Source organism: Salvelinus fontinalis, chromosome 33, assembly GCF_029448725.1.
Source record: "Salvelinus fontinalis isolate EN_2023a chromosome 33, ASM2944872v1, whole genome shotgun sequence".
In the NCBI taxonomy this organism is placed as follows: Eukaryota; Metazoa; Chordata; class Actinopteri; order Salmoniformes; family Salmonidae; genus Salvelinus; species Salvelinus fontinalis.
The window spans coordinates 24,828,400-24,843,445 of NC_074697.1; the positions used below are offsets into that span (position 1 = coordinate 24,828,400).

The window sequence follows — 15,046 nt, forward strand, 5'->3', positions numbered from 1 at the left end:
AAATAGGATGTTTTCAGTCAAATGGCATGGACATGGCATAATAACCCTCTGAATGTCTACCATCTGCTACTACCATCCTGCTAGGGGAGAGGGAGAACACAAATACCAGCAGAACTAGAAGCTTCTCCATTCCCCTTAACATAACAAGAATACAGTCTGCACTGCAGGTTCTCATCTTATTGTGTAATATGCTGACAAATCAAATCAAATGTCATTTGTCACATGCTTCGTATACAACAGATAAAGGTGAACAGTGAAATAAACGCTTGATGTTAGTGTGCTGTGTGTTACTCCGGTGCAAACCTCGCACTGTGCACACACTGGTTGAATCAACGTTGTTTTCACATAATTTCAATGAAAGAGCAGTATGTCCAACCTACTGTACATATTAGAACAAATTACAACTAGCTCATTTCTCATGTCAATAAATTGAGAAACGAATGGTTCTTCTACTGGACAGGAAAGAAGTTGAGATAAGATGATCATGTGTGCTGTGGAATTCTCTGCTTCTTAAACCGTGACTCCAAACAGTAAGGCAATTCCATGATAACAGAATGACGCTGATACTTTTTTCACTTTAAAAGTATGCCAAACTAAAACCATTGATTGCGAAGTTAAGGACTACTTCTAACAAATTCCATTGTCAATTTTACAAAAAAACATTTACTTGAAAAACAGTGTAGATGTGAAGCTGGGTAATAGAATGAGGTTAAAATCTCCCTCAGTTTTTTATGTGACCAAGTTTTCCAAAAACTCAAGCCTCTACCCGCTCCCGAATTAAGATTGAAAGATGCCTGCAGAAAGAATGTGTTGTCAGCTATGACATGACACCTTGAGTTTGCAAAAAATCTCTTTTAGTTATTTAACTACAGTAAGTGATGTGGATTAACACCAGGTAACAGAATGATGGTAACAGTATGACACCATGGGTCCCCTGTCATTAGCTTCATTGTCATGTATCCTGAATAGGTACACAAAGGTAGAACATGTAATATCCCCCTTCGTGTGTTTGAGTGTAACTCTACACACTGGCTATTAAGGGTTTTCCATTAAAACAGTGAGAAATATTCATAAATTCCAGGTGCACAATGCAGAATACGTTCCTATTGCGTATTTTGAATATGACCAATAGAGGGCAATGAAGTTATCTACTGCAGTTAATGGCTGAATCTCAAACCGAACACTTGGCCCCTAAGGCCTTTATCAAGTGGCTACTTTCTGTTGTGTTCGATAGTGATCACTTGAGTCTACAGTGTTTTGGCCAGAATTAACATTGAGATTATGCACGCTCGACGTCTCATCTGAAAGGTATATATATTCCAAAATTCGAAATCCATTTGCGTGCATTGTCTCCCGTGACCTGTCTTGGGCACTTGCGGAGCGCTTTATATCCTTGGCAAATCATTTTAAAGATGCATATCTATCAAGAACATTACAGCATTGTTGCGTTAGGAATTAGTTAAAGATTATATATATTTTTTATGATGATAATGATCGGGACCTGTTAGTGGTAGTTTTGTGATACCTGCACAGTGATTTAAATTTTGTGGAAGAAAAAAAACATACATGGTTAAGGATTTTTTCTTAAAGGGATACTTCGGGATTTTGGCAATGAGGCCCTTTATCTACTTCTCCAGAGTCAGATAAACTTGTAGATACCACTTCTATGTCTCTGCGTGCAATTTGAAGATGTTGGGAACTAGCGCAATTGCTAACTAGCGTCTAGCAGATAGCATAGACTTTCAGTCATTGCGCTAATGCTAGTTAGCTTTGTCTTGCGAAACTACCTATAACTTCCTTCATACTGGACAGATATATAAAAATGGTATGCACAAATTCATCTGACTCTGGGGAAGTAGATAAAGGAAGTATCCCTTCAACATAAACTTCCCATTTTCATTTAAACATTATAACATTTAAACATTCACACACTGCCCTACAAAGGCAAAACGCAGTAACTACGAATTTGATCAAAAGTCTGATCTGTAATGCCCAGGTATAATATCTGATTAATGTGGTATTTAGTTTCCTGACAAAAGAACAAGCCAGAATATGTAATGGAGTGTCAGGAATTGCTGTCTGCCAAGACAAAAAATACTTAGAAGTCAGATTTTGCAGTAAAACAAATTATGTAGTTTCTGCATTTTGCCTTTGTAGGGGTGTGAACGTTTAAAAGTCAAAACATTTTTACGAAATTGGGACGAAATTGGGACAGCTTAAGGAATATGTTGAGATTTTTAGCAATGAGACCATTTATCTACTTCCCCAGAGTCAGATGAACTCGTGGATACCATTTTTATATATCTGTACAATTAAATGGGCTATTATTCTAATGATTGCCGCTATCAAAGAAGAAGACTGGTTTTGTTTGGGGGTGGAGCTCATTAGAATAAATGATTGATATCAAAATGACTTGTGATCAATTCTGTACCCATCATAGTCATTTATGTTTGACAAGTTTGGACAACATAGTACAGCACAGTATAGCACAGTATAGTTCAGTACAGTAAACTATAGTGCAGTACAGTAAAGTACAGTAGACTATAGACCAATACAGTACAGTACAACACAGTAAATTATAGTGTACTCTGCAGTACTTAAAAAAACTGTAATCTACTGTACAGTAATGTACTGTATAGTACTGACCTATACCCTGCTCTACTTTTATTTTATTTTCTTTCCTGTACTGTCCTGTATCGTACTGATTTGGAAAGGCACACACCTGTGTTTATAACGTCCCACAGTTAACAGTACATATCAGACCAAAAACCAAAGCCATGAGGTCGAAGAAATTGTTCACAGGGCTCCGAGACAGGATTATGTCGAGGCACAGATCTGGGGAAGCGTACCAAAACATTTCTGCAGCATTGAAGGTCCTCAAGAAGACAATGGTCTCTAGCATTATTTAATTGGAAGAAGTTAAGAACCACGAAGACTCTTCCTAGAGCTGGCCCCCTGGCCAAACTGAGCAATCGGGGGAGAAGTGCCTAGGTCAGGGAGGTGACCAAGAACATGATGGTCACTTTGAAAGAGTTTCTCTGTGGAGATGGGAGAATCTTCCAGAAGGACAACCATCTCTTCAGCACTCCACCAATCAGGCCTTTATGGTAGAGTGGCCAGACGGAAGCCACTCCTCAGTAAAAAGCACAGCCCGCTTGGAGTTTGCCAAAAGGCACCTAAAGGACTCTCAGACCATGAGAAACAAGATTCTCTGGTCTGATGAAACCAAGATTGAACTCTTTGGCCTGAATGCCAAGCGTCATGTCTGGAGGAAACCGGACATCATCCCTACGGTGAAGCATGGTGGTGGCAGCATCATACTGTGGGGATGTTTTTCAGTGGCTGGGACTGGGAGTCTAATCAGGATCGAGGGAAAGACTGGGGCGACGGTTCACCTTCCAACAGGACAACGGCCCAGCCAGAACCCGGACTTGAACCCGATCAAACATCTCTGGAGAGACCTGAAAATAGCTGTGCAGCGACGCTCCCCATCCAACCTGACAGAGCTTGAGAGGGTCTGCAGAGAAGGATGGGTAAAACTCCCCAAATACAGGTGTGCCAAGCTTGTTGCGTCATACCCAAGAAGACTCGAGGCTGTAATTGCTGGCAAAGGTGCTTCAACAAAGTACTGAGTAAAGGGTCTGAATACTTGTGGAAATTAGATATTTCCTTATTTTCTTTTTTTACATTTGTAAAAAAAAATCAAAAACTGTTTTTGCTTTGTCATTATGGGGGTATTGTGTGTAGATTGATGAGGAAATATGATGAGGAAAATTGTGGAGAAAGTCAAAGAGTCTGAATACTTTCCAAATGGACTAGGGAGCTTTTCCTAGCCACCGTGCTTCTACACCTGCATTGCTTGCTGTTTGGGGTTTTAGGCTGGGTTTCTGTACAGCACTTCGAGATATTAGCTGATGTACGAAGGGCTATATAAAATAAACTTGATTGATTGATGGACTATACATGTACATTCCTTCTTTAATCGCTCAAGTATCCCTGCACATTGTATTAACAGTGCTGGCACTGGACTGACCTGCATATACTATAAGACCTGTATATACGGTAATACCTGTATATACGGTAAGACCTGTGTATACGGTAAGACCTGTGTATACGGTAAGACCTGTGTATACGGTAAGACCTTATCTACTCCAATTTGCTTATCGCCACAATAGGTCCACAGAAGACGCAATCACACTGCACACTGCCCTAAACCATCTGGACAAGAGGAATACCTATGTAAGAATGCTGTTCATCGATTACAGCTCAGCATTTAACACCATAGTACCCTCCAAACTCGTCATTAAGCTCGAGACCCTGGGTCTCGACCCCGCCCTGTGCAACTGGGTCCTGGACTTTCTGACGGGCCGCCCCCAGGTGGTGAGGGCAGGAAACAACATCTCCATCCCGCTGATCCTCAACACTGGGGCCCCACAAGGGTGCGTTCTCAGCCCTCTCCTGTACTCCCTGTTCACCCATGACTGCGTGGCCATGCACGCCTCCAACTGAATCATCAAGTTTGCAGATGACACTATAGTGGTAGGCTTGATTACCAACAACGACGAGATGGCCTACAGGGAGGAGGTGAGGGCCCTCGGAGTGTGGTGTCAGGAAAACAACCACACACTCAACGTCAGCAAAACAAAAGGAGATGATCATGGACTTCAGGAAACAGCAGAGGGAGTACCCCCCTATCCACATCGACGGGACAGTAGTGGAGAAGGTGGAAAGTTTTAAGTTCCTCGGCGTACACAACAGTGCCTCTTCAACCTCAGGAGGCTGAAGAAATTTGGCTTGTCACCAAAAACACTCACAAACATTTACAGATGCACAATCGAGAGCATCCTTTCGGGCTGTTTCACCGCCTGATGCGGCAACTGCTCCGCCCACAACCACAAGGCTCTCCAGAGGGTAGTGAGGTCTGCACAATGCATCACCGGGGGCAAACTACCTGCCCTCCAGGACACCTACACCACCCGATGTCACAGGAAGGCAAAAAAGATCATCAAGTACAACAATCACCCGAGCCACTGCCTGTTCACCCCGCTATCATCCAGAAGGCGAGGTCAGTACAGGTGCATCAAAGCTGGGAACGAGAAACTGAAAAACAGCTTCTATCTCAAGGCCATCACACTGTTAAACAGCCACCACTAACACTGAGTGGCTGCTGCAAACATACTGACTCAAATCTCTAGCCACATTAATAATAAAAAATTTGACATAATAAATGTATCACTAGTCACTTTAAACAATGCCACTTTATATAATGTTTACATACCCTACATTACTCATCTCATATGTATATACTGTCCTCTATACCATTTACTGCATCTTGCCTATGCCGTTTAGCCATCGCTCATCCACATATTTATATGTACATATTCTTATTCATTCCTTTACACTTGTGGGTATAAGGTAGTTGTTGGGAAATTGTTAGATTACTTGTTAGATATTACTGCATGGTCGGAACTAGAAGCACAAGCATTTCGCTACACTCGCATTAACATCTGCTAACCATGTGTATGTGACCAATAACATTTGATTTGATCTATGTGTACGGTAAGACCTGTATATGACTGCATTCTTGTTCTTTTCTTCTTTGTGTTGTCTTGCATTTCAAGTGTTTTATTTCTTATCTATATTACTACTTCTATTGTTGAATATTAGGAAAGAGCGCAGAGATTAAGCATTCCACTATACAGTTTTACACATGCTGTATCCTGTGCATGTAACAATATAAATTGAAACTAGTGCTCATGGGGCTTTTCACATGGTAATGCACAGTAACCAAATCATTAGGCTGCATGAATCCACTGATCCTAGGCCTCTATGTTCTCTAAATACATCTATGTGCAGTTCAGCAGGGATTTTGCGAATGATTTTCTTACCTCTAGCTCATGGTGCATTTGAATGCTGCATCAAGGCGCTACTGTATAACTGACAGCTTTTATTCCTGCCTCGTGGTGTGTGTAAAACATATATATAATGTTGAATACAATGGGCAGCAGGCTGCTGCCTCACAATCATAAACCTGGGATTCTTATTCAATCTTACAGCTCAATAAAAAAAAGAGACATTCTAACATGACAAGGACCTTGACAAGGTTCTTTCTGTTAGTGTTAGTACTGGCCAAAACGTTAGTGGACCGTGACAGCAGGCTCAAAGCAGCATGAAGGGTTTAAGGGGGAAACAGGAGGGAAGAAAGGAGAAAAGTTGACATTTTGGGGGAGGTAATACTCCATACCAACCTGCTCTCGCTGCCGGCGTGCTCCTTCTTCTCTCTCACCCTCAGCCACTTGCGGAGCAGGAAGCGCTTGCGTCGGGGTGAGGCGCTGGGCGTAGAGCAGTTAGACCAGGAGGCCCCATCCTCGTCGCTGGACCGGGTGATCTCAATGGAGGGCAGCTGCAGGTACTCCTTGGAGCCCGAGTGGGAGCGGGTAGAGACTAGCCACCCATTCCCCAGCCTGCCCCTGTCTTTCTCCTTCTCTCTCTCGCTAGGCACGTTCTTCATGCGCCGCATCTTGAAGCGCTTGCGTCGTAGTGTTGGGGTGGACGAGCTTGACCACACAGGACCATCCGAGACCCCACCATTCCCACCATCCGAGTAGGCAGGGGCATCGCGGGGGACACTCAACTGGAGCGACGGGGGCCGTAAGTTCTCGTTCATGGTCAAGGCTCAGACTCACAGACACACAATCACACTCAGAGACTGCTACTAGGACAGTGGATATTGGAGGAGAGGTGCTGGCTGGCTCGCCGTTTTAGTAGTTGGCAGGCTTGCTGGGATCTGTAGTTGGCGGAAGCTGAGGGGGTAGCTGGTTGTTGAGAGTCAGGTGCCAAGATGCTCCAATAGCACAGAGACACTCAAAAAATACTGGGTCGTCCTCATTTACTGATTTCTCATATAGCCTTATATACTCTTCTGGTTCCTCACCACTGGTTTTCAAGGTTAGCTTACAGGTGAGGAGGTGAGCCCTTCAGATACCCTGGGCCTGGCCTGGTCCTCAGCTGTGGGGAGATGTGTGGCTGTTGCTGGTCGTCGGGCGACGGCGAGACAAGCAATTTGCAGCAGCGTCTCGAGCCAGGAGAGACGGATGGATGAGACAACAAAGGGGGCGTCTGTTCTCCAAGGAGCAGATGAAACATGTATAAGGTCTTTCAGGGAGTGTAACAGTACTCCTCTGCTCTCCCCCGGGACTGGCAGGCCCAGTTACACATTCACAGCTCTCTCGCTCCCTCTGCTCGCTGGCTGCCTGCTGTCCACTGCTGGCTGCTAGGACTGACTGTCTGCTACTCCCAATGCTAAACAGGAAGACTCCAAGTACCAGCAACACTCCAGTCTTGAAGTTGACTGAAAAGATGAACTCTATACTGTATGCTGTACTGTAGGCTCCAGGTTATTGGTTACTGTCCCATGCCTGTGTTGTAGGTTGGGTAGGCTCTTGCAGTCCGTCGTCTGGAGCGCCAGTGTCCCGCTGTCCTCTCTGGCTCCGCACAGACACGTCCTACAGGTTAGAGGGAGGTGATAGGGGTGCTGAGGGCGATGACACAGCAAAGCAGACACACACACGCACACACGCACACACAAAGACACGCACACAAACATGCACCCAGGAAACACAATGAACACAGACAGAAAACACACACAAATAAATATGTAGAGGGACACACACACACACACTTTCTCATTTACACTAACCTGTCCTTACACTGGTATCTCCATGTAATGCATTTAATGCTGTTAGCAGGCAGTGCTACTCTGTGTCTCCACTGTCTGAGTCCACCACCATACACCTTACTGACTCAGAGAACATTAACCAATAAGAGAAGTTTTGAACTACTAGCCATGTGCTCAAGTCTATATTTCACTGTACAAATGCAAAGGTAATTGTAGACCTATAGGTTCAGATATACCCACTGTGTAATATACTGTACATAGGCCAAAAGACACATTGACGATCACATTATTTAAGTAGCAGATGTATTTCTTAAACTGTGTGATGGGTAAGTGATATTGCCATGGGGAAAGTGTAAATATCTGAGACATGGGGGTCTGAAGAAGACAATTATTATGAAAGAGAAAAACACTTGGATGAAGGCTTTGATGAAGTGATAACCTGTTACTGCAGAATGGAGCTCTAGCCTTCCATTGTTACTGTACGGAGCAGGCAAGTTTCCTGTCCTCTACCCCACACTCTAACAGGCAGGTTTCATGTCCTCTATGACACACTCAAACGGCTGTATCTGTCAACAACACTAACAGTTTTATGTGTCAACAAGCCTGCTCCATGGCCTCTTTACGAACAGTGTGAAGAGACAGCGTGGGTATAAATAACCCCTAAAGCAACCCACAGAGGATATACAGGTAAATACCAAAATAAAGGAAACACCAACATTCACTCAAGTGTTTTCATTATTTTGGCAGTTACATGTAGGTCAGAGCACAGCAGACACACAGAGAAGTCAATGGTAATCATAACCATCTGGGTTTAACAAGCCAGTTTCCCATGACCTAAGCTCTACATATTGACTAATATACAGTATTGTAAACGTTATGCAGAAATAGCTTATTCTGCTTATGGTCATAGTGCTTATTCTATTTTAAAGTACAGGCCTTGATCTTGTAAATCAAGTTGGTCTTTGATAGTGGAAGAGGATGTTTTCCGCTTCAAAACAAACTTTTAAAATCTTGAACGTTCAAAGTTCAAACTTTAAGAGGTCTGTAACCCGTTTAAACTGAATCAATAATACCTTCGTTAGATGAATTGAATTAATATGACATAGCCTACTACAACAACTGGGAAGATTGATGGATGAATGTGCCAAGGTGTTGCATTTGCCACTGAATTTGAGACATAGTAAACAAATCTACCGATTCAAATCACTGAGTGATTAGCCAGCACTGGCCCCTCTACCCGCAAGAGATTCATTCACCTGGGTGCCGTGGTCAAATATCTGGAGATCAGTACAAATATTACTGGCAGCCAATGATGAACTAGTAGACACTACATCAAAAACTGTTTTGTGCCTCCCGGGTGACGCAGTGCTAGCTGTGCCACCAGAGACTCTGGGTTCGAGCCCAGGCTCTGCCGCGACCGGGAGGCACATGGGGCGACACACAATTGGCCTAGCGTCGTCCGGGTTAGGGAGGGTTTGGCCGGCAGGGATATCCTTGTCTCATCGTGCATTAGCAACTCCTGTGGGGGCTGGGCGCAGTGCATGCTAACCAGGTTGCCAGGTGTACAGTGTTTCCTCCGACACATTGGTGCGGCTGGCTTCCGGGATGGATGCGCGCTGTGTTAAGAAGCAGTGCGGCTTGCTTGGGTTGTGTTTCAGAGGACGCATGGCTCTCGACCTTCGCCTCTCCCGAGTCTGTGCGGGAGTTGTAGCGATGAGACAAGACAGTAACTATTAGCAATTGGATACCACGAAATTGGGGAGAAAAAGGGGGTAATTTTTTAAAATATTTTTTAACGATTTTGTTTCCAATAGCTGCCTACAGTAGGATACTGTACCATGTACTATCAGCTGTTTTTCTACACAACACTCAACACACAGGTACTCTGCTGAATGTATTATTCTGTCAAATGACCTAGTAAAAGAAGGACAATGTGGAGACAGTTCACCTTCAGGTCTTAGCCATCCAATTATTTTTATGCTAGGTAATAACAATAATGAACAATGTTCAGTAATGAACAAACGTCCCACAATCTGTGAAACGATCGACAGCAAATTTGGGAGAAATTAAAATATCACTCTTCAGATTATGCCTTTAAAGTTGGAAGGTAGTACAATAGAGAGCGGCATTCACACATACATGCACGTGCACATGCACAAACACACAAACCTCTCTCCAGGTGTCAATTTCCAAGGTGATTGTGTCCGTGACTCATCAGCAGCAGATTAAGTTACCGGGGGAAACGGAGACTCGTGGCGACACTGCGGGATGCCTTTAGACCTTTCATCTAGTCCGGTCTGAGCGTGCTCCACAGCTGCCTCCCCACCTCTCTAAATCAACCCCCACCCCCTCTCCACAGACCAACCTGTTGGCAGGCTCAGCGTGGCAGTGGGAAAACAGCATGCATTATGCATGCTTTATAAATTCTCTTTACAGCTTCACACGTTCCGGTCGCCCTGGACATGCTCAGGTGAACAGGTGATGTCACCACCACTAAACGAGAGGCTGGTGCTTAGAATGAAGAGACAGAAGGAGAAGAGTGGTCTAACCTATAGAGGTTATACAGTCACTTCATTAATAAGGTGTTATATTCCACTGTAACAGCACAACAGTGAAGTCATGTCATATAACCAGTGGCGATGCATCATTCAGGGCCCCACCTGTTTACCACCTGGCACGCATCAAAAACATTTATTTTTTTTCCCCCACCAAGATGTACATGCTAAAATTGCCACTGCATATAAAATATGGTTTCTACATGAACGTGCACCTGGAAATGATTAATAAATATGCTAAAGAAAAGGAACAAAGCGGTACAGAAGACCACACTGTCCCCGAGCCTTTCTAAGATGCTGGCCTCCCCTAAAAAGGAACGTGCGGCGACTCGAGGCCATCAGGCACAGATGGAGGAACCTCAAATGCCCTCATCATTTATTGTGCCTGGTGTACATTATTAGGACCAACAGCTGGACCCACCACAGAGTCACTTTGCTGTTACAGCTGAGACAGAGATGGCTATTTTCCATTACTTGGACCGCTGCGGTCGACCGCTCTACGCTACAGTCTGACTACTTGACCGCTAGCCTCCTTTCATGCCTCATTTCTGACCATCAAACGTTTCACAGTATTGTTCTGTCTTCTCCCCATTCTATTGTTAGTCCATCGCCATGTCAACAGCACGCAGTAACAAAGCATGTGCAGATTACAGAGTCATGTTAACGATCATAAAGACTTCCATGGAAAAGTAAGCACATGATGTAAGGCTCTGGTGAGGACAGAACAGCAGCTCTAAGTACTGCAATCAGTTAAGACTTTTACATTAAGACTTTTACACGGGTCACAGAACCATTCAGAGAGAGATCAAAGAGGATACATAGCTGAACATTTCATTGTCCTGCCTGCTCTCAGAGAATTAAATAAACTCCTGTGGTGCAAAGCATGGTTAAAACTCAGAAAATAGATACTTTGAAGTACTTTGACCGTACTACCTGTAAGTATCACACAGGGCTATCATGAATTATCGTCAACATCTTTTCTATTAGCTTAAGCCTACACTATAATAGAGCTATGGTAGCATCTCTGACTGATAAGAGTAGTCCGCTCTCCTCTCAGCATGGCAGGAAGTCGGAGTGTGTGAGTGAAACAGCTGGTGCTGTGGAGGACAGAGCTGCCTGCAGGCTCTAGTGCTCTGCTGTGATTTATACCTTTGTCAAAAACTTTCAGGCTATACCCTAGTTCCTACTGCATGTCTACTGCATGTCTAGGACTCCTCTTCAAGGAGAATCATACTTTGATCCACAGTGACCATACTGCCAGATGAACTACTGATACAGAACGCCAGTGGACTCGAGTCATCAAACAATGCTACGACTTGAAAAGGAGACAGACAAAGTAAGCTACGTGAACAACAAACAATTATGGACATACTGTAGGTACTACCACTCATAAAATATTCATACATTGCAGAAGATTTTATTAAATTCAAGTTCTCTTTTTTTTCAGGGTGAAATGTTACAGACTTGGAGACCAGATTGGAGAACAACACTGTTTGAACAGAACACTTTCAGACCCATTTAGATGTTTAATATGTAACGTAAGAGGATTGCGTTATGCTCCAAGGCACTGGAGGGTGATGCAGAAATACCATGAGTGCTGTTAAGCTGTGAGGAGAACATAAACCCTGCTTGCTCACATAATCACATTTACCCTGTCCTACTATCCCCTTCCTACACAAAAGTTAAAGTAGACATCACAGGTCTCACAGAATGCCAAAGACCTCACTGTACGCTACAGGCCTCACCGTCCACTACAGATCTCACAGACCTCACAGTACGCTACAGACCTCACAGAACGCTACAGGCCTCACGGTACGCTACAGACCTCACAGTACGCTACAGATCCCACATGCCTCACAGTACGCTACAGACCTCACAGTACGCTACAGATCTCACAGACCTCACAGTACGCTACAGGCCTCACAGTACGCTACAGACCTCACAGTACGCTACAGACCTCACAGTACGCTACAGACCTCACAGTACGCTACAGACCTCACAGTACGCTACAGACCTCACAGTACGCTACAGACCTCACAGTACGCTACAGTCCTCACATGCCTCACAGTACGCTTACAGACCTCACAATACGCTACAGATCTCACAGTACCCTACAGACCTCACTGTACGCTACAGATCTCATAGACCTCACAACACGCTACAGGCCTCACAGTACGCTACAGACCTCACTGTATGCTACAGATCTCACAGACCTCACAGTATGCTACAGACCTCACAGTACGCTACAGATCCCACATGCCTCAAAGTACGCTTACAGACCACACAGACCTCACAGTACGCTACAGGCCTCACAGTACGCTACAGACCTCACAGTACGCTACAGACCTCACAGTACGCTACAGACCTCACATGCCTCACAGTACGCTACAGGCCTCACAGTACGCTAGAGACCTCACAGTACGCTAGAGACCTCACAGTACGCTAGAGACCTCACAGTACGCTACAGATCCCACAGGCCCCACAGTACGCTACAGGCCTCACAGTATGCTACAGGCCTCACAGTACGCTACAGATCCCACAGGCCCCACAGTACGCTACAGGCCTCACAGTACTCTATAGGCCTCACAGTACGCTACACGCTTCACTGGAATCTGATCACTAATTAACCCACTGTAGTGGAGGGGAATAAAGGAACACATTATGTACCAAACCACTGTATTCATGATGATTCATCTTGTATACAGAATCTATACAACTGCTTCTGTGTTGCTTACTGTACGTGCATGTGACAACAATGTCAGATGGCACATGACGATCGAAATGGACCACAGATGGAAATTAGTTATGTGGAAAAATCGTGTAAACACAAAAAGCATTTTAAATGCCTCTGGAAATGATCTGTACTATGTTTATCTGTCGCATGAATCTTACATCAGTGGCTACAAGGATTCATATCATACCAACACTCTCCAAAGGCATACTAGTGTGCATTGAGGGCCTTGTACTGTGACTGTATCTTCACACTACACACATTAAAGTGCCATCCTAAACCCAACTCTGCTTGATGAAGTGCATCACAACTAATCAGCCTGGCAGTGAATACTTATGTATACCTCTGACTATCTGTCCTAAAAAGAGCTGAATGTTGTTTTGGTCCACGTCTATGGAGGAAAGGAGAGCTTTCATCTTTTATTTACAGTATTCTGTGTGTTCTAAAAATAGCACTTGCTCCAATGTGGACACCTACATGGGCCCAGATTGAGGTGTGGAACATGTGAAATAGTCAGTCAGACAGACAAGCTTTAACACAGTCTCATTCTAAAACAGTGAAAGGTGGGTTTTCACCAGACCGACAGTGTTTGTTTAAACCACAATCACAGGAGGATATGTCTGGGTTATTAAGCCTGATTGAGCCTGTTAGGAATGAATTAGATGACGGCACATTCATTTAAACTTAATATATGTGATTTGTTCTAACAAAGCACTTGACACAGTCTATTTTGGTTTGATATGCTCTATTATTCACATTCTATCTTCTATATAGGGTTAAGTGATGTGTTTGCGATAACTGGTTTGTGATAACTAGAAGGAATTGCTTTCATGGCCATAAACAAAAAAAGAGAAAAAAAGATCATATTACTCCAGTGCTAGCCTCTCTACACTGGCTTCCTGTTAAGGCAAGGGCTGATTTCAAGGTTTTACTGTTAGCTTTTTCCTATAGAGCTACATTTTTATGGAATGGTCTGCCTATCCATGTGAGAGACGCAGACTTGGTCTCGACCTTTAAGTCTTTATTGAAGACTCATCTCTTCAGTAGGTCATATGATTGAGTGTAGTCTGGCCCAGGAGTGTGAAGGTGAACGGAAAGGCTCTGGAGCAACGAACCGCCCTTGCTGTCTCTGCCTGGCCAGTTTCCCTCTCTCCACTGGGATTCTCTGCCTTTAACCCTATTACAGGGGCTGAGTCACTGGCTTACTGGTGCTCTTTCATGCCGTTCCTAGGAGGGATGCGTCACTTGAGTGGGTTGAGTCACTGACGTGATCTTCCTGTCCCGGTTGGCGCCCCCCTCGGGTTTGTACCGTGGGGGAGATCTTCGTGGGCTATACTCGGCCATGTCTCAGGGTAGTAAGTTGGTGGTTTGAAGATATCGCTCTAGTGGTGTGGGAGCTGTGCCTTGGCAAAGTGGGTGGGGTTATATCCTGCCTGGTTGGCCCTGTATCGTCGGACGGGGCCACAGTGTTTACTGACCCCACCTGTCTCAGCCTCCAGTATTTATGCTGCAATTGTTTGTGTCGGGCTAGGATCAGTCAGTTATATCTGGAGTATTTCTCCTGTCTTATCCGGTGTCCTGTGTGAATTTAAGTATGCTCCCTCTAACTCTCTCTCTTCTCTTGGAGGACCTGCCTAGGACCACGCCTCAGGACCATTTGGCCTGACGACTCCTTGCTGTCTACCTGCTACCTGCTATGGAACCCTGACCTGATCACCGGACGTGCTACCTTGTCCCGGGCCTGCTGTTTTCAACTCTCTCTCTCTACCCACCTGCTGTCTCTAACTCTGAATGATTGGCTATGAAAAGCCAACTGACATGTACTCCTGAGGTGCTGACCTGTTGCACCCTCTACAACCACTGTGATTATTATTATTTGACCCTGCTGGTCATCTATGAACGTTTGAACAGCTTGGCCATGTTCTGTTATAATCTCTACCCGGCACAGCCAGAAGAGGACTGGCCACCCCTCAGAGCCTGGCTCCTCTCTAGGTTTCTTCCTAGGTTCCTGCCTTTCTAGCGAGATTTTCCTAGCCACCGTGCTTATACATCTGCATTGCTTCCTGTTTGGGGTTTTAGGCT

At 44.6% G+C, this 15,046-nt stretch overlaps 1 protein-coding gene across 13 annotated transcripts in view; it reads right to left on the bottom strand.

Annotated features, from left to right (window-relative positions):
• LOC129831871 (protein Aster-B-like) overlaps positions 1-15,046 on the bottom strand; it is a 163,974-nt gene that overhangs the window by 82,596 nt on the left and 66,332 nt on the right. For 2 of the 13 annotated variants that reach the window (XM_055895397.1, XM_055895394.1), the window contains exon 1: positions 6,249-7,701. The exons of 3 other annotated variants lie outside the window; for them this stretch is intronic. In XM_055895397.1, the coding sequence (XP_055751372.1) occupies positions 6,249-6,667 (419 nt within the window). In that variant the 5' untranslated portion in view covers positions 6,668-7,701. Of the gene's footprint in view, positions 1-6,248; positions 7,702-15,046 lie in introns of those variants that run through there. 8 more of the 13 variants (XM_055895398.1, XM_055895396.1, XM_055895389.1 and 5 more) reach the window with 7 other exon arrangements.